Source organism: Phalangium opilio, unplaced genomic scaffold (genome assembly GCF_054372755.1).
Source record: "Phalangium opilio isolate 3A_F unplaced genomic scaffold, DU_Popi_V2 ptg000024l_1, whole genome shotgun sequence".
NCBI lineage: Eukaryota > Metazoa > Arthropoda > Arachnida > Opiliones > Phalangiidae > Phalangium > Phalangium opilio.
Window position 1 is genome coordinate 8,357,272 of NW_028324155.1, and position 25,240 is coordinate 8,382,511.

General features: G+C 40.4%; 3 protein-coding genes across 11 annotated transcripts; 2 read left to right on the forward strand and 1 right to left on the reverse strand.

Annotated features, from left to right (window-relative positions):
* Window positions 1-1,903: 1,903 nt before the first annotated feature.
* On the reverse strand, window positions 1,904-9,838 carry Ptp36E (protein tyrosine phosphatase 36E). 8 transcript variants are annotated; one of them, XM_089868472.1, is made up of 15 exons: window positions 8,408-9,838; window positions 7,785-7,910; window positions 6,905-7,731; window positions 6,307-6,809; window positions 5,253-5,340; window positions 5,033-5,109; window positions 4,821-4,955; window positions 4,336-4,749; window positions 4,112-4,261; window positions 3,864-3,963; window positions 3,505-3,581; window positions 3,157-3,417; window positions 2,910-3,097; window positions 2,712-2,847; window positions 1,904-2,627 (listed from the first exon to the last, which is right to left on the reverse strand). In XM_089868472.1, exons 4-15 carry the CDS (start codon window positions 6,709-6,711, stop codon window positions 2,562-2,564), a joined length of 2,097 nt encoding a protein of 698 aa, XP_089724598.1. In that variant the 5' UTR covers window positions 6,712-6,809; window positions 6,905-7,731; window positions 7,785-7,910; window positions 8,408-9,838; the 3' UTR covers window positions 1,904-2,561. The 8 variants fall into 8 exon arrangements, with proteins under 8 accessions (XP_089724598.1, XP_089724597.1, XP_089724596.1 ...); XM_089868471.1 differs by having other exon boundaries at window positions 6,905-7,547; window positions 7,638-7,910; XM_089868470.1 differs by having other exon boundaries at window positions 6,905-7,901; window positions 8,453-9,838.
* A 1,616-nt stretch (window positions 9,839-11,454) lies between these two features.
* On the forward strand, window positions 11,455-22,567 carry LOC149692647 (uncharacterized). Its single transcript, XM_089868477.1, has 31 exons — window positions 11,455-11,639; window positions 11,883-11,930; window positions 13,108-13,259; window positions 13,549-13,643; window positions 13,702-14,002; window positions 14,068-14,222; window positions 14,292-14,610; window positions 14,676-14,852; window positions 14,919-15,017; window positions 15,075-15,209; window positions 15,270-15,649; window positions 15,713-16,260; window positions 16,321-16,597; window positions 16,667-16,852; window positions 16,921-17,231; window positions 17,298-17,506; window positions 17,587-17,780; window positions 17,839-18,579; window positions 18,654-19,003; window positions 19,081-19,211; window positions 19,272-19,445; window positions 19,522-19,933; window positions 19,992-20,365; window positions 20,429-20,619; window positions 20,688-20,862; window positions 20,931-21,162; window positions 21,228-21,320; window positions 21,384-21,645; window positions 21,706-21,877; window positions 21,939-22,114; window positions 22,185-22,567. The coding sequence occupies exons 1-31, from the start codon at window positions 11,597-11,599 to the stop codon at window positions 22,390-22,392; spliced, it is 7,320 nt and encodes a 2,439-aa protein (XP_089724603.1). The 5' UTR covers window positions 11,455-11,596; the 3' UTR covers window positions 22,393-22,567.
* A 134-nt stretch (window positions 22,568-22,701) lies between these two features.
* On the forward strand, window positions 22,702-25,170 carry RIC-3 (RIC3 acetylcholine receptor chaperone). Of its 2 annotated transcripts, XM_089868522.1 has the most exons (6): window positions 22,702-23,071; window positions 23,235-23,383; window positions 23,440-23,568; window positions 23,637-23,967; window positions 24,073-24,227; window positions 24,306-25,170. In XM_089868522.1, exons 1-6 carry the CDS (start codon window positions 22,924-22,926, stop codon window positions 24,534-24,536), a joined length of 1,143 nt encoding a protein of 380 aa, XP_089724648.1. In that variant the 5' UTR covers window positions 22,702-22,923; the 3' UTR covers window positions 24,537-25,170. The 2 variants fall into 2 exon arrangements, with proteins under 2 accessions (XP_089724648.1, XP_089724649.1); XM_089868523.1 differs by lacking the exon at window positions 24,073-24,227 and having other exon boundaries at window positions 24,274-25,170.
* Window positions 25,171-25,240: the final 70 nt, after the last annotated feature.

The following is a 25,240-nucleotide window of genomic DNA, read 5'->3' on the forward strand; positions in this document are numbered from 1 at the left end:
TTTCTTACCCCCTCGAGCACCGGTGTATTGCGGGTAAAACGTTTTACAGGCGCCCGTAGAAAATACATGGGACCGCTTGCCCCTGTAAGTTAACTTCCTGAAGAAACGAAATAATTATTTTAAAACAATTTTGAACAAAGACTTAAATTTATTTGAAAATTTCTTTCAAAATTCTTAACAGAACTCAACGAATTCTTGTAATTATTTTTTTTGCAAAAAAGGCGATTCTTCTAAAATTTCATAATCTTAATCTTAATTAAATTTATTTAAATAGACTTTAACTTTAAAACAATAATAATAATAATAATAATTATTGGGACGTAACCGACCTATATATACATAATTTAAACAAACAAACAATATTTAAGCTAAATTTTTTAAGGCGTTTATTTTTGTTTTAAAAATTCCGGATTCATTTTTTTTCTTCAACCCCAAAAATGCATAGATGACGTCATAACCAAGCCAAGGCCTAAGTGTGGGAGGGGCAATGGGGGGGCTTTACTTTTTGTTGTGATCATAAAACTGGTAAACACTCTTAAGTAGCAATATTTGTTTCATCTAGAAAGGCATAATATGTACACCCATATATAATTTTATCTCTCGATTGTTTTGTTTTTTCTTTTGGTTTTTAAGAAATTGTAAAACTGCATATATTAGTTTAGGTTTTGTTCAAATCTCATTCTTTTTCCAAACGTTATTGTATATTATATATGTATAGGGAAACCGTTATATTAAAAACGTATATCTCGGTATGTGAATATGTTATTTTCTGACGTTTCAAACCCGTCCTTAAATATTTGGCAAATTTATGTTTAAAAGGTCGAAGGTCAAACGAAAAGTTACAATCAGTCTTTGAATCTAGGCCTAAAATGAAATAATTAAGCCTATTTCTAGTAAAACCAAAAGCGTATAGAAAACCATAAAGTGAAGGTCAGTAACTTATCTTAGGCTTTGGCTTTGGTTAACATGTAAAATGAGAAGCTCGCGGGATCTAAGTAAGCTCCTCCGATTAAACAACCAATCACCTTCCACTTGCATTACCTCATCCGAATCGTAGGCAGACGTCATACTCAAGCAAGAAATAGTTTTGCGACGCTAGCGGCGCCGGCTACTTCAGGGCAAAAATAGAAACACTAAAATATCGTCTGCTTTTTTTAAACAACCCCGGAACGGGAGTCGGGAGCGCTTCGGCTCTTCGCCTCTTCGGTCACCGCGTTAACGCCACGGCACGCTAAGTCAGGTGGCAAGGCCTAAAGTACCCCGACTTTTTTCCTAACTTCCCAAGGTGATAATTTAATTGTTATATAAATATTTAAAGAAGACTAGTTTACTAAGTTTAGTTTAGAATATGTAGTTGTCGTGGTAGTTATTTTAATTATACAAATATTATAAAGCCGTTATTATTATTATTATTCGTTTTTGAAATGCCTCGGAAAAAAACCACAGAGCAGAATGCAGATTGCTCTTTTAGCTTTAAAGCCAAAAAACCAAAGTACGCAATACAATTTTTATGTGAAAGAATGCCGTACTTTGGGTGTACAAACGATCATAAATATACCCATTCCTAAACTAAATAAGGACATATCAATTCAAACGGAAACCGATAAGAAAGTTGTTTCTCCAACTACCGAAATTGGACGGCACACTCGTCTTTAGGCCTAATAATATAAGCAGCCGACGCAACTCCTACGAAATTTAGTGGAGCTATATTTTGTAGCCAACTCACTCATGTACCTTGTGTAACACTACGCGAATTTAATCTTCCGCCACGAAGAAGCGGCATCGTACCGCCTCTAACGAGGAGGGGGGGTCGGAATAACGCGATAGAGAGGGGGCTCCTACTTTTACACGTTCAGCCCAGGCGGTAAAGACCTTCACTTTATGGTTTTCTATACGCTTTTGGTAAAACTATCATCAGTTAGGCCTATAATGAAGTTAAGCCTAATTATACCAAAACTACCACCGCCTAGGCCTAGTCATATATAAAACCTTTATAAACTACGCCACATAAATGTTATAGTTAATTTAAAAAAAAAAAAAAAGAACACCTGCCTACCAATCCGCTCAAAAATTAGATCCTAACACATAAAAGGCGAGAAGCCATCTACCACATGGCACATGCTAAGCCTAATTCAAGGTGACTTTTCATTTGACCGCAGACCTTCATCACTCGAAGTAAACTAATTAATATATATATTAATTTAATCCTTGTAAATAGCGTTTTGTTTTTTGTTCGGAAACAAATTGAGTTTGTTTGGCTCGAGTTACTTAATTAGAATTAAAAGCGAGAAGAATCTTTAAGCCTTGCGTGTGGCCGAAGCTTAAATGAATGCGTTAATGTCTGACATGAATATTTGTTTTTCCTATCCCCCGCTCTCCATTATTTTTTAGTTTTGTTCTTATAATAAAATACGTGTCTAAATTTTATATTTTTAAATATTGGCGTTGAGAAGGCACGATTTTATAGTTTAGCGTTTTTGGTTAATAATAACCCCCAAATCTAATTCTATTCCGACAAACGGGGTCTTTTTTCATTTTGGGGTTACAAAAAGGCCCCGCCCTTACTCCTTCTTAATGTAATGCAAAACGTAGTGCAAGATAAGATCGTAGCAATACTTGTATTCGGTCTACAAGTCAAAAAGACAATTGGACGTTACAAATTAATACGTGTGCTACTTACAAGTTATTCCTCGACGAGTGTTTGTACTTACCATATTTTCGACTAGTTGGGGCCGATGCCTCCTGACTGTTTTAACCGCTTGAAAGACATCGACTTCGCTATTTTGAACAATTTGTTCCATGGCGACATTGGCCGCGCAATAAACGCCAGCGCGACTTCGTCCATTTCTTCGTGGAGAGGTTAAATTAGTTCAAGTAGTTGTTAAACCAAATTTTTGCTCGATACTCACGCCGAGACGACAATGACGGGTCCGTAATTAGATCTCTGCCTCCATCGCTCAACCATATTCATCAACTCGACGACTGAGTTGGTTGAAGTTGGGACGCGATGTCCTTGAGGCCAACAGAGAAGCTGGAACACTTGCGTCGTCTTGGAGTCGGCTTTGACGCCGGCCATTAACTCCGTTAGCGACACCACCTATTCAATTTCGAGCTCCAATTTTAGTACCAACCAGAGTTGAAAGTTCAGCGAATGACCTTTTTATGTATTCTGAAGATCCAGCTTTTAATATTCGGATAATGACAATGAGAAACCATTTCGACGGTGAAAACTGGTCCGAATTTCTTCTTCCGTTCGCGTTCCGATGGAAGGAAACTGGGGTAGACTTGCGAAGCCGGAGGACTGCAAAGTATGACCACGGAATTGCATTCGTGATCGTATATCAGTGACCATAAATCCTGGACCGTTTTAGGCATGGGCCATTCCGTTACGATGTACTCTTTAGATCGAGTGTACCCCTTGAACCACAAACGTTACGTTACTATCCCATTCCTCTATTTCTAAGAAACCCAAAAAGACGTCATGATAGTAGGTGCTTAACTTACATCGACAAAAACGGCGTTGATATAGTCGGTGTTGTCGTTACTTTGGAATGACGTCAGATAGGGACGGAAGTTGTCGGCTAACGGGAAAAGAGTTTGAGATGAATCAAAACTCGGTTCTAAAACTAAAGCGACACGCTTGTCTCTCAAATTAAGTCTCTCTCTAGTAAAGAAGGGGACATTAACCCTTTCGTACCACAGACAGTCAAACCTAACCCCGAAGCCCTATCATAGGCAGAAGAAGTAATTCTAACTAAGAGTGTCAGAACTCTGGTAGGGGAAATGGTTTAATCCGCGCGTTTTAGATAACTGCTATTTAATTATTATTATTATTATTATTTTTCAAAAAATTTCATACTTACGAGGTACAATAGCAACATCCCGGTTTTTATCGCGGTTCTCTGGTCTGTGACCTCCCGCGCAGTCTCCGATCGTAAATTTTGATGCCATTTTGGAAATTTTCTGTCACGTAACGTAGCGAGAACGAAAGAAAAAAAGCACGCACCGTTATCTGATTGGGAAGAGTTCCAATTACTCGTAAAGCGAGTCTACTAATTCTTAACATGTCCCACCAAGAACTCATTCCGGTAGCTAAATAGGGAATGCTTACCTGATATTCTCTTTGATATTCGTTTTGTCTGGTCAGGAGTGACTTAATAGATTTGTACTTCAACTGTTGACAAATTTCGGAGACGGGGAACCAAGTACGTCCGCAAGTATAAGACTCTTGCAGGACATCGTAGATAAACTTGTACTGGTCCTAAATTGCAAAGGACACTCACTTTGTAATAAATTTAGGCAATGATGACCAGTAACTACTTAAAAGTTATTTACCACAGTTTCGATCATCCCCCGTCGGGCTTGTCTCAACTTGCGCGTGTAATTGTAGACGTCGTACACGCCGTCTTCCTCGAAGAGTTCCAGGTTGGCGTCAATGCACAAATAGGTTCCAGTCCGGGCGCAACCGTCACTGCAATGGACTACAACCGGTCCACTTTTGGACATTTTCTCCATACAAATTCGAACACGTCGACGGAATTCCAAGATACCGCCGACAAAAGGGACCGTGTGACAGGGCCAGTTGGTGAAATGCGCGTGGATCACTTCTCGTTCCACTTGACCCCTTTTGAGTTTAAAAGTTCGAATGACGAAGTTGGCCATACTGTCCTCCGTTAACATCGTCACTTCGATGTCCCCGTAAGAATCAGGATGGTTGCATTCCATAGGCCAGTACTGGACACACATCACCTACCACGCATCGAGAGATTATCAGGTGTTTGGTCACTTACTACGGACCTATTTTTTCCATCGCTTCTTACTTTTATGAAATCGAAGACTTTAGTCAACATGACAATGACGCCCGTTTTCTCCTGCCATATCATTCGCCAAAAATCCGTGGTAGTGAACTCATTGGGTCCTTGGGTGGCGATGTAGGCGTTTGGTCGAAGTATACTCTATTATAAATAGATATAATTAGGCCTATATTCTAGCCTTGTCCCCAGTTGGAAAATGGCCACGAATTAATGTTTACGTCAATGTAGGAGGCGTTGATATAATCAGAATCTGGAATGGAAGGAATGGTTTCGAGAACGACTCTGTTGAAATCGTCTGAACATTCCAACAGACGCGAGTCACGTTACGTCATAACGGCGCCAAGAGAGAGTGGAGAAAAGATAACAAATAAATATTGAGTTTATGGTTCTTAAATTTAATGTCTTCCCCGGGAACAAGACTGACTATACGGTACTTACACGGCAAGCATTTTTTATGACTGTTCTTCTCCTCGTTCCCGATCTTCATGGCGTGGCGGCAGCTGTGACCCTCTGTTTTCGTAGAAACCTCAACAGAAAATACCCAAAACAAAACATAACTAATTGGGCCATAAAAATAATATTGTTTAAAGTCTTGTAATTACTCGGGGGTAACCCCGACGTTAATTATTTTAGGCCTAAATTCAACTTGTAACGCGAACATGTAGGCCTACTTAATAACTTGGGAGAGATCGAGATAAGTAAAGGTGTCAAAACATCAACGAGACAGCAGCCTGAATCGTGGGATGGGGAGGAGAAGGTGCGAGAGAGAGATGGGGAAGCCAGCTCCGGGAGGTATATAGGGATGCAATTGAAAATAGCATCATCTCCCTCTCCCGTAGTTCAGGGCAGGATGGTGGTGTGGTTATAGCTAGGGCGTCACCTTGACTATAAACCTATATATCGCAGCCTGGGAGCTTCAATTATTCCAGAATGTAACTTTCTCGAGGTCGGGGTCTTTCTCTCTCACTTAAACCTTAAACCCACTTTCTCAGAAAAAAAAAGGAGATAAAGAGGTCAGGGTTGAAGACGAAATAACCCGGTTAAAATATATATTTTTCTTTTTATTGCCAAGTTCAGATTGTACCAATTATTTGGTTTGTTATACTAGGCCTAATAACCAATTTTATTTTAGACATATTTGAAAACTTGTGTTTTTAGTTTAAAAGTAGTATTTAGAAAGAATAGAGGCAGCTGCTAATCCAATCTTTGGCAAGAGATATACGGTATTTTTTTTACGTTAGGGTTTGGCTGGCGTTTAGGGACTGAGGGAACGAAAGGGTTGGAGTTAGTCTGAGAGAGAGCCAGAACGAAAATATTTTTCTCTACTTTCATTCTTAAAAGATACTAAAGGACGGAGACTAGAGTTATATTAAGACTAAAAGCGCGCCACTCCAAATGAAAGAAAAAGAAAAACGTCATCCATCCAAATTAAGACGACGCGTACTCTTATAATTGCCACCACCGTAATTAAGTTAAGTACGTAGGTACTTACCTGGAATTCGGTCCTAAGCAATACATCGTACTTCTTGAGTAGTTCAATATGTTTGATGAACTTGTTAGCATCGACGGGTTTCTTGGGTAGTAGAGCGGTGGCTCGACCATTCTCCGCTTTCCTGGGTAATAGCCCGCTGTTCAATAGAGACAGGTGGAATTTGCCCAAGGCCTTAGTGGCACCCTTCTTGGTGGGGCCTTTCTTATCGCGTAATTTCGAGTAAGTCGGAGATTTGGGTTTGGCCGCTACTTTCTTGCTCTTATTTCCTCGTTTGCCTCGGATCCGCAATTTGGAAACACCCAAAGACGCGGGACCCACAAGTCCGCTGCCGCCGCGACTCAAAGTACCGCTGGCCGAAGAGACAACTCCTAATTTACCGCCGTCCGATCCCGAAGTCGATTGCATCTTCGAAGATCTTAATAATTCGAAAAGTCCAATTTACCGGCCTTTAATATGACGGATAAATCCACTCTTCGAAAGGGACCATCGACGATTACGCAAAGCTGCAACCGAAAATCGCCCTTAGAACGTAATCCGAGTTGAAAACAAAATCTTTTTGTGGAACAAAGTTATCACCAATAACTAAACTCAAACTAACCGAATAAACCTTCGTAATATTGGTCAAATTAAGGCGTTAATTGTCTTATTATTATCCGTAGACGTAGACGCGGTTACAAAAATAACTCAAAACACTTTTTTACACTTAAAATTAATTCCTATTACGAGGAAAAATATAAATAAATCAAAACAGATAAACCGAAATAAAACTTCACTGATTCCTTTAGGGGTTAAATTATTAATATTATTATTTAACCGTTTGAACTGGGCATGTTTTTTAAGCGTTGGACGAACGCGTTGCTAACCTTGGTGTAAATAACGGCGTTGTGGCATATTTTTTGAGCTTTGTTTTTCAACGTAATGACGAATCCGTTGGAAAATAAAAAGGAACGCGACCTCAAATCGCGCGCCATGCATATACCAACGACGTTCTTAAGCCTAGGCTTAATAAGAACCCCAAACCGTCGGCTATTAAAGTGACTTCAATGATGGGAATGACGCTTATTCCATCCCTATCGTCGCCAGAGAAGCTCAAGAGAGAAAGAGAGAGAGAGAGGAAGCGCACGCGCACCGGGATTCTAAGAGGATGGAAGATGCTGGAGAGAAAGAGGAAGAAAAAAACCCAGGGGAAGAAAAGGGGGGAATGAAGTACATCTCCCATCGCTGGTACCGGAGGAAGTAACCTATAAGAAAAGTCGGCTTTGGCGGCAGCTATTAATATCCAAAGAATGCGGGAGAAAATCACCCCGAGCCTCTACCCGTCTCTCTCTCACCCTCTTAAAGAGGTTGGATACTTTCCGTAAAGATTATGTAAAACGTCACTGGTCATTTACGCAGAGGAAGATCAGTCAGATCAAAAACTGTTGGCTAAAGCTAGGTTACGACATGACATAACACTAACACTACGTCCGTTATCTTACAAAGTTCCATCTCTTAGGCCTACGCATCCCTAAGGAACGTGTAATTTTGCAGAAGTGTCCAACCCCGTTGTCCGTTTCTCGCTACCGCTGGTCGTTGCTCGTAAGACTTCTCGGTATCTGGAAAAGCTTTTAGGGATTCGTATACTTTTTTTTCCTTTTTTTTTATTCTTGTTCGTCTTGCCTTTAATTTAGCGGAATCCATTCTTTGTCTCAAAATGACATTATGTTAAATAATAACTCCCAAAGGACTCAAACCAAAACCGCAGCAAAAAGGAATGTTTATTGGGTTAATGAGATATCGTTAAACGATTTATAGAATGACGTAGGTTTAAAAAAATAACGGGTGGGCATGACGTAACGTTTTAAATTTGGTTCTTTTTTTCCAATAATTTATGACAGCTTGTACTTTAGAAAAATGGGTCAGTTATCACTAAGCCTAGCTACTTCCTTCTCTAAAATATAATAAAGGCTCTGGGAAATATTGTACATGCGCTGGACCCCATATTCAAATGGGACTGACTATGTTCGTGGGACCCCTGATTTGCAAGTGCCCAAGTTAGACGATGGAAACACGTGCAATTTTTTTCTAACAATTAGATATAAAATAAATAAAATTTATTCACCTTTCAATCAAATCATTTCGGGGTTAAAGGTTAATCAATTTTCACCTCGACATTAGTGACAACACGTTAATTTGGTAGGTGGCAAGATGAAAAATGACGGCTTTTGTTTGCAGTTTTCCAACCAACCAGCTCGCGAATCAACAAACGCAAACAGAAAGGGTTTAAAAAAAATACAAACAAGAAAACATAAAAACGCCCGTCGCGACCTTTAACGAACAAAACTGATGTTTCCCCGAGCTAAATGCATTGACGCCTTCACCCCCGCGACCGACCCGAACAACAAACGAGTGAACGGAATTCGCTGTCATTCTAATAAGGACGCCGCCGACAACAAAACAATGACATTAAAACTAACCCCCCTTCCGTACCTCTATTGTCCCTGAAAACCCCCGCCCAAAAATACAATGGAAAAGGGGGGAATTGCCTCGGAACGCATTTTAGCGTGTGAATTCAACTTTATGTTTGGTTTTAGGATTCCCTACCCCCTGTTTATTTCCTTCTACAACCTTTTAGCCACGGGGGGTCGGGGGTTTCAAAGGGGGTGGTAAGTTTAGAACTCGACCACTGGCAACTAATTACAAGGACTCTGGCACGAGATCATTATTTCCCGGGGACAATCTCGTGCAAGTTTGGACAAAGAGGAACGAACATTGGATGTGAGACCAAGTCCCAGATACGATAAGGTCATGCCACTCTAGGGACCGGGTGTGATCCGGTCTCTACGTTGTGAAATATCGTAGCTTAGCCAACTGGTCCGTGAGTTTTTGGTCCAATCGATTTCAGCCTCGTTTCTCTCTGGCCGCTCGCTTCCCTGACCTTGTTTTCCAAACCTAAGGCACGCGCCTGATAGAAAAAGGCAGAGGGGAACGCGTAGACACGAAAAGAGTCTTTCCAAGTCTTCACCAATGCAAGAGCTCATTTCCTTTGGAAAGTTTGTACCTCAGACGCTCCGAGAGTGCACCCGCACTTGAATGACGAGAATTTAAAATAGCAAGGTGTTAGAATGATCAGGGAAATAGTAAACAAACCAAATGGTCAAGAAATTTTAATAGGATTAAAATGTGGGATTATTTACTTCGGTTTTATATGAGATAAGGGGAAATGCTTTGAGTATGTTATAGCCCTATTTCTCCACTTTCTAATGATACTAAATACTTGGGGTTATCATAATCGGGGCCCGAGTAATTAAAGCAAAAATGTTCCGGGAGCTTGAATGAAAAAAAAAAAAAAAAAACTGCCAATCAAACGATTATTTATGGAATTCAAATTAAAATATGGGTTATGCAAATAACTATTCAAGTTGAAGGCTATATGGTTTCTAATCTTATCACTATACAGTCTTCGTCTGAATTTAGATAATCATCGAAATACGAGTCGCTCTCGGAGGTCAGAGGTTATCGGAACAAACAAGTTCGTCTTCATTTGAAAAGCGAATACGATTCTCTCTATAGTAACAAAACGAAAGAACAAGAAATTTGTCAAGAGAGAAATTCTATCGCGGGGGGGGGGGGGTAGATATGATTACGGAATGCTACATCAGCTCTTATGACAAATTTGCTCCTAATCAACGGCAAAACACTCCAAGAGAGATCGACAGAGATCATTTAGTTCAAGTGGTCCCCTATAAAAACCACTGAACATAACAGATTTTTTCCCTCCATTTCGGATAAAAGATACAAAACCTAATTTTAGTAGAGAAATTTTCCTTTTTTTCTTTCAAGTACCTACCAATATACGAACAAAATATAAGGACAATAAAATATAAATTTAACTTAGTTACCATAGGAACCAAAATTTCAATTGAAAAGTATTGCCTGCATATCTGAAATAGGATTATCAAAAACTCAATAAAAATTATTTGAATTTGTTTACTAGAAATTGTTTAGACAAAAAAATAAATAAATCCGTTGAAATTATAATATTAATATTATGTTATATCCGAAATGCATGCATGGTTCTTTTTCCTCCACATGTTTTTATACAAGAATTAACTTTAATTTTTACGTTAAATTTAATTGCGTTTGTTACGAAATATCGTTAGGCTTAGTTAAGTACCGAGATAGAAATCTATATTCGAGAACGAAGAAAAAAGATTGGCGAAAGAACAATCAAAGAATTCTCGATATCTGTCTTTGGGAATAGATAACCGTGGCGGTGATCGACTTTTGAACAAAATGGGGGAAAGAATGGGAGAACGGAAAATGACAAAAAAAAAAAAAAATCACCAAAACCTTAGCGGTGCGACGCAATCTTACATCTCGAGAAAAACCAAAGTCTAATACAATGTACGGGTATTAACGAAAAATATCAGAAAAAAATGACATTTTTCCCAACCAAAAAAAATAAGAATATAAATCATAAACTACATTATCTATCAAGAAATACTTAACTTAACAAAACTATTTAAAGGGAAGGTCAAAGTGCATCTTCATCCCCTCCCCCCGCTTTAAAATTGCACCCCATGACACGTTTTCGATGAAAACATTTCGCAAAAAGATGAATTTGAAACCAGTTTTTCCCGGAACGGAAGAAATATTGACTGATTCGACAAGGGGTATATCGATGACAAGATTAGTAATATATATATATTACTAACGTCACTGATGTTATTTTGACCCCTATCATTCACCTCGACAAACGTCAAGCGAGAATAACACGAGACATGGGCCCACCCGGATTCTAAATCGAAAAAGTCTATAGTGAATCAGAGAGAAATTATAGTAGAGGAGTGGAAATACCAGATCTGGTTAGGCGGAGAAAAACTAACACATCCTATAGTTGTAACAAAGGTAGATTACGAGGACTTTGCAATTGATATTCAACTCTAAAACAAGCCCTGTATTAGAACCATAATTGAGGTTTGAAAATATAGCTAGCCAGCTTGATTTGGACTGTCTTCTATTCCCATATTATTAATTCTCTCTGTAATATCTTGAAGTGGAGTGATCCCGTGAATACTCGAAAGTTATCCTCTACGACGTTGTTATCTTTATAAAGATTTGGAAGTTTGATTTGGGAAGAGGCTGGCTTTCTCTTTTTTAAATAATTGAAGTTTTGATCTTTGGGGCGCTTTCGAGGATAGACGCTCGACTCGAGTTCAACTTGAATATTCCTTCTCCTTAAGCGGCCTTAACCAAAAATTAATAAATTGATTCAGAAACTTAAGAAAAGACGGCAATTAGAGAAGCCATGGAGTTTACGAGACTAGCGTGTTTCGTCCTCCTAATAGGCGGTAGGTTCATTTTAAATTTAGTAATTAATATTAAAGATACGAACTGTGTTTAACTTAGTCTTAAGATTACGTAATGGTTTGAATCCCGTAATTAGATTATAAGATTTAGTCTAATTAATGTAAATTACTTTAAAGTTAAACCGGTCGCGTGTAATTTAATTAGGGAAATTAATGCAGATTAGATTAAAATGGAAGGAAACTTATAAAATACTCAATTTGAAATTAATGAATTTTATATCGCAGTTTCATTGGGTGCTTCTTTGAACAAGGATTGTAAAGGAGCCAATCTAGGTAAGATTAAATTGCCTTAAACTTATTACGGGTAGGGGCCAAAGATACGGCGGATGAATACAAAAAAGGTAGTACGACGGAGAACGAGAAATCTAGATTGATTCTTTGGGGTAGGGAGGGGGGAGCGAAATTGAATCAATCGACGAACGAGCAATTCCGAGCATGGAAACCCAAATTGTAACCAATTTCGCATTCGATTTCCTTTTACCCTGGGGGTACCTACTTCCCTAGGCTTCCTTCCTTATTTAAATTTGGGAGAATTCAACAATAGAGAAAATAATTCCTTCTTTCTGGGGGAAGGTGGGGGAGGGTGGAATGGGAACCTAGCTATACATAAGATTGAAAATCAGTTCAAACAATCGGGAATCGGATAAAAATTCATTTTCTAAGAAAGCCTATATGCCTTACTCGTCTTTAAGCGCATTAGGTTTTAAGGAAAGATCAGGGATAGATTTAATTTTAGAAGTAGGAATGGAGAACAGAGTAATGCGGGCGCGCGTCAAGGGTCCCGGATCCCCTTCCACGGGAAGAAGAGGCGGGTCATAGTGACAGAGGTAAATAGGAATTATGTATTTTTCGCCGTCGCCGTTAGCAACGTCATCAAAACGTAGTTTAAGTGAGCCAATAAGATAATTTAAACTTTTCGCTACGTGTTGGAGGGAGGGGCTCTATAATACTGGGCTATGAGTCGGACTGAAGTAAATACTAACCGTTCTCCATTCCTACTTCTAAAATTAAATCTATCCCTGGAAAGATAAAATCTAACTCTATTACTCTTTTAAACTAACATTGCGGCAACCTTAATCGCGTCGCTCCCAAACGTATACATGTTTTATATCTGGCACCGTCTCATCTTTATAACGGGGTACTTTGGGTTCTTGGTGCTATTAACTATTAAGGAATCGATATTTGAGATATCCGCGTTTCCTTCGAAGCCATTAGAGAATAGAAGATCAAGAACCGGAATGAATGGCGAAACAACGCGTTTTTCTATACACAGAAATGGGTCAAATCCCATCTTATATATTATCAATCCGCTCTCCTCTACTCACTACCACGAATCAATTCGGACATCTCTTGAATATCGAAGATAGCGTTTGGGTACTTGGGAAAGAATTGGGACATACGTATATTCAGGGGAGAAATAAATGGAATTAATTCGGTATTGAATTGACAGAAAATCTTTTGGAAAAACATCGTCACTACACGTACAGATATCACGCCCAAGCGACGGCCAAATCAGTGGGGACAACCGACCTGGAATCGAAAATAGACGTTAAATGTCTCGTTCAACTTCAACACACGTCGCAATGTCTCTTCCATATGGAGGTCCGAACCATTTATTTTTATCTATTGCCGCCTTTATCCCTAAATGTTATTTACGAAAAACACACCAAAAATTTAATATCTGGTTAGAAGGGGAGGGGGAAACTGGGACTAACCAGAAACGATAACATTTTCTAGCGAAAACGTAATGTTAGGGACAGAAGAAATTAAACCGAAGTTATTAATGTTAAATTATACTGAATATTTTAAATAATTTAAACGGATAGAAAGAGCTAGGAATTTTAAATAGTAGAGAATTAAATTGTCTTTCAAATGAAATATTTTTGGTCAGGTTCAAAATTGCAAGCTGAACGCTTACGAAGTCAACGGGGAGGGAAAGACAGTCGACACTTTCGTTACCGACAACAATTTGGAAGCTTTAACGAAGTAAATTCATATTCATTTAATATAATTATTTTACTTTTACTAATTATTTAATATTTAGTCACCCGATCGCTTTCACGCTAAACGATGGAGAAATTCGAAATGTCTACGTTTCCGATTCGGACCCATTGTACTCGGTCAACATGAAGAGGGGTATCGCCTCCGCCTTCGTCAACGCCAAATCCGATTTGGGGGTCACCAACCCAGTTCATAAGGTCAAAGTGGACGTTCAAGGTCATTGTCCAGTGGAGGTGACGCCCGGAGAAGGTGGCAAAACCGTCATTACCAAAGATCTCGATGGATGTTATCTACCCAGTAGAAAAGACTATCGTTTAAGTCCATTGGCTATGTTCTTCAATATGGTAGGCGACATATTAGTGACCCTGTCTATAATCTAAACCGCTAAGCCTAATTTCAAACGTTTCAGAGTTTCATTCAACACGTCATTAACTCGACCGAGGAATGTATTTTATCGGGAAACGACGGTGGTAACGCCATTCAGAGTCTTCACTGCCACGAACGTCACGCCATCATGTTAGAATCAACTCATAATACCGCCACGGCAGTACAAACTCTGATTCAGTAAGTACTTTCATTTAAAGAGACAATTACTCGGTACCGAATCCATACGCGTCTTATTATTTATTCTAGTTACAAACTGGAACTGGAAGAATCTAGCAAGAAGAAGGGTGTCCCCCTGGAATTGTCCGACAAGAAAGAGACGGGAATCATCTTCGAATACGAAGAGAATTCAAATTCGTACCATTACGAACCTGAATACTTGAAACAAAAGGTTCAGAATCTCTTGTCGGAGATTATCATCGTGGCCAAAAACGAATTTCACGTCGACACTTTAAGACAACACAGGGAATTGGTTGGATTACTTCGTTCCAGTCAAGAATCATTGACGGAGATCACGGACAGTGTTCTCGCTTGCGATTTTACCCAAGACTGTTCTGCCGAATCTAAGGTATTATATAATGACATTTTTCATTCAAAATCTGGAATCAGTAACACGATTCGTTTTCCCAATAGAAAATGATTTTGGAGTTATACAACTACGCTCTTTTGCAATGTAACACTGTTCCCTGTTTGGACGCCTTTGCCGATTTAGTAGAGAAGAAAAAATTAGGTCTCGCTGAGGTTAACTTCGCCTACATGACCTTGACTAACATTCATCATATCCCTCACGAATATATCGGATCCGTTTTAGTAAGTACCGGGACAATTACTTTAAGCCTTTAATGAATACTTATAATATTCGCGATCGTTGCGTAGAGAATGTGTTTGGCTAGAATGGATCGATTCTGTTACACAACTCTTGGTGGATTGGTTAACAAGTACAACGAAGAACAACACTTGGACTCCAACAGCGTCGTAAGTTTTTAAAATATCCTTTGCTAAGTAATATACTCAAGTTAACTGTTTTAATAGCTCCCGAAAGAGATTCTGGACACGATCCAACATATTTCGGCCACTCTTGGTCCGGAATGCGCCTTGAAGAATGGCAAATTCCCACCTGGAATCACTAACGATAAGAGATTGGACTACATGACCACCATCCTTAAGGTAATGAAAAACCATTACCTCTTGAAGATATTAAGAATTAATTTCTGGTTGTCTTAACAGACTATCGGCAACATGGGTAGCGTCTATGTTATGGCCGAACCATCGGTCGTGGCTCATTTGGGTCGCTGCGCCAGAAACACGGAACTGTCTCCGGCAGCGGCCGTTTCCGCCATCGAAGCTTACAGAAAAATGCCAGCCATCGACGAAGTCTCTAACGAACTGTTGAACATTTTGAACGACGAGACGGCGGGAGTCGAGTTGCGTCTAGCGGCCTACAATGTCTTGAAGCCGAACTTTGACACCGACGTTTACAAGGATTCCTTCGCCACTTTATTAACCAACCCCGAAACCAACTCGCAAGTCAGGGGATACTTAGCCATGGAGTTGAGACGCGCCAGGTCAGATTACTACAAGAAATTGGCCGAAAAAGAGATTAGAGAGTAAGTTGTAAGCAGTCAATTCCCCCAAACAGAAATGAAGATAAGCATATTTTAAACGTTCAGAAAAAGATCCTTATCCCCGGACATTTCACATTACGAGGAACTGGCCAATTTCGACGTGGACTCCGTTCCAATATCAGAGATTTCATCATCCATGAAAGAAGTCGACGAAGAATCGATCGATCTGGATTTCTTACATAAAGGATTTGAAACTTTCGGCGTCCATTTGGAAAGCGACATTATTTTCAACAGTCTCAGTTCTTTCCCGCAAGGAATTCATTCAAACTTGACGGCGCAAGTCTTTGGAAAGATTTACCAATTCGTGGAACTCGGATTACAAACGGGTGGTTGGGAAAATGTCGTATCTCAAATTCAAACGATGGTTTTGACTCTCAAGGAACCAAACTTGCTTCAATACTGGGCCCTGGTCATGCAAACTTTGTCTCAAAACCGACCCACCGCTAAGAGGAGGCCTAGCAGCGCGTTCGAACTAAAATCCAAAGTTCTTTTGGAAAAAACGATCGAAGATAGTATTTCAAAATTGCGTCAAGCGTACAAAGCTTCGCGAAAAACCATGCCACCCTATTTGATGGCTTCCATTAGGATGCTTGGTACGTATCATTAATAGTTAAATCGATTTAAATCATAATATTAAAGATTAAATTACGCAGGAAACGACTTGGGATTCTTAACTTACGAAGACATTATCGGCGAAATTCAAAAGATCTACGCCTCAATCACTGCCGGCGTCAGAAGCGACGAAAAGGTCCGAGAGTTCCGACTGTCCAGCACCAAAGTCCTCGATGTCATCGAAGCTTACCATCAATTCCCAACCATCATGGGATTGCCCTTGAATTGGACAACAAACGCTAGCATAGGTTATTCCCTACGAGCTGGTGCTGACGTCATTGGTCAACAGGCCTCCGCTGACGTAAACTGTCATTTCAGGTAAGAGTTAACAACATTATCGCCACTTTTAAATATCCTAATGGTATAGTTATTCATATTTTTTGGCAGCGCGGGTTTGACGTTCCTGAACCGAATGGTCCTCGACTTGCCAACTGTCACTAACATAGGAGTTCAAGCGAACAGCTCAGCCTACACCGATACGTCCCTCTCGGCTTCGATGTCTTTGACCAGAGGAAGTGGTGCTAAACTATCTTTGAAACTTAACGATAGAATCCAAAAGCCGCTAGAACTCTTGTAAATTAGAAATGAAAATCCGTTTCAGAGAAGATTTATTTGTAATCCATTTAATTACTTCCTCGCAGCCGCACGAATCAATTCATTAAGGGTGGTAGATACGTTGAGATAGAAGACCACGATATTCAAAGGGTAACCGAAAAGAAATGTTTACCCAGCATCTTCGAAAAACTAACCGGCATGAAGATATGCGAGGAACGAACCTTCGCCAACGTATCTCATTTAATTAAACCATGGTTCCCGATGGCCGCTTCCGCCAAAATGGCTATCCACGTTTACAAGATTGACCCCGAGTTAAAATCTTACGATGCCGAAATCGCCATCGAAGCCAAATCCAAAGATCCCGAAAAGAAAATTAACTTGAAGTTAACCGGACCCGGTAAGATAATTAGTTTATCCATTATTTCGGTCCACTAAAACATGGCTTCTTGTTGATTTATAACAGGTTTGACTGAAACGAGAGAGGTTCCGATCGCGATCAAAATAAACTACGACACTAACGAAGGATCCGTGTCAGTGGCGCATTCGGATTATCCCGAGTTCCACCTTAACTTGGAGCAAATCAAAACGGGAGACGGCGCCAAAAATAAGGGATACAAGACGACTTTAAAGGGGGCTTACAAGAAGGGAAAAGATTATGAAATGGCTTACGAGGTAAGAAAACGCAACCCCCATCATTTGAAAATATATTCGATCGACCAAGGAGTCACTGGTATTATTTCAACCCATAATAGGAACATCAAAGAGAGGAAGAACGGGAAGATGTCCCAACTAATCGCAACCTATCACCGAAAAAGGAGAAATTCACAGCCAAAGTTGATGAGAGAGAGTTTAAGATTAAAACACCTTACAATCACTACAAATACCACTCCCAAATTCACCAAAATTTGGATAACGACAAAGTCGACGTTCATTTGACTTACGAAAAGTAACTATCCTTACAAATTTCCTAGGTACCAACGACCTCTAAATATATTTCATTCCAGCAAAGACCAATCAATGAACCTTCTGAGGAAGGTTTTACCAAAGGCCTTCTTCGAGAATGACCATAAAGCCTATATCCGAATGAGTGGTAACTACCGCCATCCTCAAAAACGTGGAAAGGGAGGCATGTCGCGTCAAGCCACCAGCCACATTACTATTCCTTACTCAGTCATAGAGATCAATAGCCATACCATCGAAGACAAAGATCGTTACCGACTTAGACTAAACGTAACCAAAACCGAAACAGCCACCAAGAAAGTCTTGGCTTACTTCAACGTCACCAGTAACTACGTTAAGAAAACTAGCTCGGATATAACTCGCGAAGTCGGCGACATTGATATCTCCATCCCGAGACGCAACTACAAAGGAAAACTGATTTTCGAAAACCATCGCAAGGGACAAGAACTTTTGACGCAGCTGGAACTGATTAGAGCTAAAACACCAGTCAAAGGTGACGAAGAAGTACTTAACGGAGATTTCGATGCGGATGAAAAGAGGATTGTCTTCGAGAAGAGACTTAAAAATCGCAAAGGAACCGACGATGACTTGACCGAGACGGTTAAAAAGGCCATGGTCACCGACTTCGACGATATAGCCGGATTGCCATCCGAATTCAATGACGCCCATAATCTAGTTACCACGGCCGATCTCCGCTTGTCCTATCCGTACAACGGCAAACAAGAAAATGTCGACTTTAACGGTACTTTCAAGTACATAGTAACTGGATCCCCGGCTAAATACACGTAAGCCCTCTCTCTATTTCCGTTACATCCATCCTTCAATAGGTAAATTGAAAAACAACAATTTTCCTCTTTAGCTTTGCCAAAGACTTCGTCATGGAGAGTAGCCTTCATAACTTACGACTCGATTCGACGAGCGGTTTTGTCAGATCTGACCAGACGAAACTCTCCTTACTTCACCATTCTTTCTTCACGAACACAGCGACCGGAAGTAACCAGGGCAAATATAATTTGAGATTGCAATCCGCCAGGAACGCCCAACAATGCGCTTTCTTTAAAATGAACCACAATATCGACGCCCATTTCATGCAATTCTCGAGCAACATCGATATGAAATGTCAAGACGGACCGCCCAAAGTAGTCGATATAGTTATAGACATCGATAACGTATCGCCTTACTTGAAGGAACTCGACTTGAAACTACATCGTAAGTATCGTTTGAAAATAAACACCACGATTTGTTCGATTGAAGACGTTACTGAAATCGTACGAAATTTATTCTAGAAACGTTCAAAATTGGTAACGATGGAAACGAACACATGACAGCCACCAGTAACTTGGCCGATTTCGAGGTAACCGGAGATTGGTCGTACGATGAGAATCGATACAATAAAAAAGCTGTCATAACGAGCAAGGTATACGCTACAAAATTATTAATTTCAACTACAACTATAAGAGCTTTTCGGACGTTTTAGATCAAGGATGTCCCGAGCTTACTGATCGAAATTAACGGCGAAATTAGGGGCGAAATGGTCATGACAATTACTCCAACTAGCGGCGATGAAAAACTAAAAAAACTAACTGTTACAAGGAACGTCAATTTCGATCACGGAACCACGCTGTATTACCAAGTTACTCACGAAGAAGAGGTACAAAGCATTCGGAACATATCTGTATCCGGGGAAGGAAGTGGTGCTAATAAAAAGGGTTTTCCATTTGTCACAGGGTGTTGACGCACCTCTACGGGACTTTGACATGAGAGTTCACATCATCAACTCGAACGAAGTGGTCGTCAACGGCAAGGGTGACGTCAAATTGGCATTTTATATCGCTGAAAGATTGCATAAAAGGCGTCGTCAATTTCTGGAATATCTCGAGGACAAACTATCTAACCCTGAAAACGAACTGAACACCAATTTGGCACCTTATTTAGAAACGAAGTCAGTTAGAGACTACATTGATAAAGTGCATCGAAAGGCCATAGACGATTCTGTGCATTTAGCGTCGCAATTTGGGGAAGCCCTCGACGGATTGGAACCATTCTTAGAACCAACCTTAGAATTAGTTGGCAATTTGATCAAAAACCTGGATGCATTGGAGGACAGAGCTAACGAAGTTTTCAAACAAACATATACCGGTAAATTGTCTAAAAACTGTTGGTGAAAGCTTATTAAGTAGATGAATTCCTTCAACAGGCTATTTCTTCTACTACTTCGAAATCCCTCAACATTTCCGCCACTTGGTGAATAACGCTCCAAAACTGGCCGAGGAAACTATACCCGAGATGCTTTTCGACCTGAAACACTTGAATGATGGGAAATACACCTTCTCGTACACCGTCCATCCCATCATTTTGAAACAGTTAGGGAAGGTTCCTCAACTTGAAAAGCAGAAAGTCCACGACACGGCTTATCCCTTGTACAACCGCCTGACGTCAATGGTCTTTGACGCTGCCAGAATTCAACGTATGCCCCAAATGGGAGTTGACGAAAAAATGGCCATGATTTTTGGTTCCAACGGAGTTTTGACTTTCGATGGAAAATTGTATCAGGCTCCGGATTATCCAAGCGTAATGACATACTATAACTTAATACTTCTTTAATCCTAAGCTAAGTTTAACGCGTCATTTCAGGATGACTGCGCCTTTTTGTTGGCTCACGATGTCCGAGGAAAGTCATTCTCACTGTTAGCCACTAAGAATAAAATTCACGCCATTTTCCCCGAAATGTCCGTCTCCATCGACGACGAGGGAAGAGTCTTCGCCAACTCGACGCCATCCGATTCGGCCAGACCCAGAAGTTTACCATTAGTTTCTTATAACGGGTAACTAAATTAACTCGCTAAGTTTAATTTCATTAAAACTGTCTAAATGTCTTAAATTTAATTATCAGACGTATCAGTATCACGCGCGACGACAGCGAGACCGTTTCCATCAAGAGCCCGACACTCAGAGTTCATTGCAACTCAAAATCATTCCATTGCATCATCTTACTGTCTAGTTTGCACTACGCCGGTACCATCGGTTTACTGGGTGACAATAACGGCGAGCCTAGCAACGATTTCACCGTCAGTTTTGTTTTCCAAACATACACTATTCTATAGTATACTAAACTAGATTCTTTTATATTTGGCAGAACGCTAAAGGCGAACGATTGAGCAGCCCCGTCGAAATGGCTCAAAACTTCGAACTAAGTCGGCAACAAATTTGCTCGAGACTTTATCCGGCACCCACCCCCGATAACGAGGACAGCGAAGAAGTCAAATACCAATGCAAACAACGCTTGGAAGACGCCCGTTTAAGCGAGTGCGCCCCGTTAGCCAGAATTGACAAATCATCGGTCGAAAGGTCCTGCGCCTTGGACTTTGGTACGCAAATATCTAATAACAACATATCGATGAACGACTAGCGTTAACATAATATCTCCTTGCAGCCTCCAATCCTTCTAACAACAGGGCATCGTGCTCGACTGTCGACGCTCTCGTCAGCCTTTGCAGTTACCACAATGTCAAGGGTCAGGGATGTGGTAAGTATCTTTAAAGATGATCTATAGACTGTGGATTTGTTACGATCATTCGTGGCTTGGCAGAAACGTGTCCGGGAATTTCAAATAAGGAAGGCGAATCGACGGTTAAAAAGGCCGAGGGTGAAGTCGACTTAGTCTTAATCGTGGACGAACACAAGGACAATCTGAAGGGCGGTAGTAGTCAAGTCTTGAAAGGAATAGAAACATTGGTAACCGATATCGAACAAGCCTTCCTAGGGGACTTTAAAGAGTTCAGAATATCGCTCGTTGGTTACGGAGGACAAATAGGTGCCGAACGTCATCCTCATTTGCAGACACTCGGAGGGTATTATCAATATTGTTATAATTACTCGCGGACAACTTTACAATGGTTAATTACTTAAAGGACACCGTATTTTGGATCGGCCGATATCCCCAACTTATTAAAAACTCTTAAATTCAACGGGGAATCAGAAGGTGACGCCATTGCCGCTGTTGAATTCGCTAACGACGCTTTGGACTTTAGACCTACCGCCTCTAAAATCTTCCTGATTTTGTCCCATAATGACGAGGAATCGGTAAGAAACAGCCGCGTACCCTCAGCCAACCTTCACCAAAACACTAACATTAATTTCACAGAGGAACCCGATAAAACTTCAACGTCTAAACGCGCTCCAAAAAGAGTTAAATGATAACGGAGTCACTCTTTACACCTTCTCTTCATATCCAATGATATCCAAGAAGAAGGTTTATGGTCTAAGAGCGGATGGTCTCATCTTCCCCAACAGCGGAGAAGATTACATGACATATCCTAAGTAATTACCTCAAATAACCCATCCCCCAACCCTCGGACAAACTTTAAAATTGTTTTCCTCTCGTCTTCAGGTCTCAGTTAGCTAAACTAACCTCGGCGACCAGAGGTTCTATTTTCTTGTCCTCTTACGTGGAATCTAACGTTGATTCCTTCTTCTTCGCGGTTTCCGGAGAAGTCAGGGCCAAGGTTGGCAAAGAGAAGAATAAATGCAAGAAGTGTCACTGTGGACGAAATTATTTGTACACTTTGAGATCAAGATGTCATCCCGTCGAATGTTAAAATAAGTTATAATTTCTGGCAATTATTTTTGCAACCACCCCCCAAAATATGCACAAGCATTTTATCTAAAACTCTAGCCCCCATCGAGTATAAACTGTTAAAATATTGTAATATTTTTTATATGAATTGCATTTGTATATCGACCGAAATTTATAAAAGAATTGTAAAAATTGAACGAGTTATTTTGAATTGAATTAAAAACTGCATGGGTTTGTGACTGTTCCAGAAGGGCCGCTAATTCCCAGGAAACGCGTCAAAGAATTAAAAGGTATCCACGGAAGCGTGACTTCTAAAACTCAATTAATCGATTTTTCCTGCCACGAGATCCTTGGTACATTTCCTAGGAAGCGAATACATGTATATCTAGCCTGCAAAGCCGGCATTCCATCGATTCGTTTCTAGTACATTACGCTGACGCTGTAGTAGATCTAACATGGCGGTCACTAGAGAAACCAGCCGCCGACTTTCTCGACGAAAGTAACGAATAACTATATCCCTAATCTGCAAATGCACTATAGATAAAGGGCTAAAATGACGGATTTAAGCACGGGAAAGAGCGTTTTAGTTCTGGCCACCGTTATCGGGTGTTTCGCCATTTTATGGCCTCGAATTTTTTATCCTATGATGCAAGCAACGTTCTCTCTCGCTTCGCCCACAGGATCGCAAGATCAGGATGATAGTAAGTGGGCTTTTTTTAGCATCTACATCCTTGCCATCCCGGATTATCAACTTAACTGAGTAGCGCATATCAGGGAGAGAAAGACTAGCCTAGCATACTCCTGATGTGTTTAAAGGATTCTCTTTGCCACTGTGGATAAAACCCTATCTTTTACTGTTTGTAGGTGAAAGACCGAAGCCAGCGAGGGTTAGAGGTCATCCACCGGGACACCCGACGCAAGCTGGTCGAATACCGGCGAGGATGCAAGAAATAATTGGGGAAGGGAGACCGGACATTGACCCCTTGACCACGATAACTTTAGAAGACGGACGCGTAAGTTCTAAGTCGGTTAAAAAAATTTAGTGACTAATTTGTGGAACAATTATTAGCCCTTCACGCGACCAGGGGTACGAGGACCATCAAATCGACCTCAACAAAAAACGGGGGGCACTATGAGTATTGTCATGCCGGTTTACACCATTGGGATAGTGGGTTTCTTTCTGTACACAATATTAAAGGCGAGTATCTCGGTAAACTAATTACTGTTACAAAGTACGCGGTCTCAAGCGCAATTATTACGACTTAGCTGGTTTTCAAGAACAAAAACGAGAATGAGGAAGATCCGGAAATAGACCAAAAGGGATACTCTAATACCATGAGGAAGCTCGGAGTTGATCCGACAAAACTATCAAAGCTGAGAGAATGTGTTTACAACTCGGGACAGAGTTGTCAAGATATTGACGAGTACGCGGAACTACTGCACGCTCAAAACCGTCAGGATCAACGTCAACAAGTACATAAAAAGAAAATGGAGACTAAGCAGGCTAAAATGACGCGATCGGACCTACTAGGGAAAACTAAAGTCGAAGTAAAACCAACGAAAAAGAATCCTTTCCAAGGAATGAAGAAACAAGAAGGTAGGTGAAAGCTCAGCCAAGACAAACAAAGACGCACTGTTGGTGTTTGTTGGTTAGGCTTAAGTCGCTTCGCTGGCGTCATCCATTGACATTTCCGACTTGCAGTTGACGAGATTGGTTCCGACGAAGAAGAAGTATATCAAAATTTGTGGGAGGCCGAAGAGAGGGTCAAAGAATTACTCGCGGAAGTGGAAAAGCGAAGGATAGACCTGACCAAAAACCACAAACACCAGCAGCAGTCAAAAAGAGGCGCTGATCAGGTACATATCTTTACGATAACCTAAACTTTATATTGGAAAACAATAGTGTTGGGTTCTTTGAACACGTTCGTATCGCAGATGCGCGATGTCCAACAAGAACTACAACAACGATTGCAAACTATGGCACCCGAAGAAGCCATGAACAAGAATGACCTCGGAAATAAACCCAGGGCTCAAATAGAGGACATTGAGGAACTTCAGAAGGTAAAACCACTATTTACACATATCTTTTGGTGGTCTATGCAAGCTTATTCACCCGAGCCACGGTTAAAAAAAATAAGAGTACCAAACCAAAAATGGCGGTTTTAACACTTACAGGCTGATGATTCTACGGCGACCGACGATGCTAAGCCTCGTTTCGAAGACGCTAGTGGAAGTGGCGAAGATTCATCAAACGATGAGATGTCCGAGGATGATGGACGTGACTCCGAGGAGGACCAATGGGAAGACCAAGAGGAACGTACCTCCGATGAGGACGTTGAATCGGAAACCGTTGATGACATTCGCCCAGCGAACGAAGACGATAAAATCTTGCAAATCCTCGACTTGCTAATTCGCGATAAAGTTCAAAATGGCGGCGAGGAGAGTCAAACCACAAAAACTATTTTGCGTTTGCGTAAAGAACTCGATGAAAAACGGGCGTCAAGCGGCCTTGAAAACGGTACCAAGAAAAATAGATAATTAGTTTTTACACTACCGCTACATTAAGCCTAACCATAATTAAAACGATTTTAAACTAGACATACCTATATAAATCTATACTCTTTAGTAGTTAAATGCCAAACAAAGATGCTCAAAATCTACGATCAAATTTCAGAATTGACTGAGCTAAGTCAAAAGTAATAAAAAAGCATCCGAGCTTAAAAATTAATCAAGATAATGAATGAAAAACGCGACTTTTTTCTTCAACAATTTAATAAAATATTACAGATTTAAAACACGATGTGCAAAAGCCCAATAATATCATTACTTTTTTTTTTTTCATTTCTTTTTTTTCGAGAATAAAATGACTT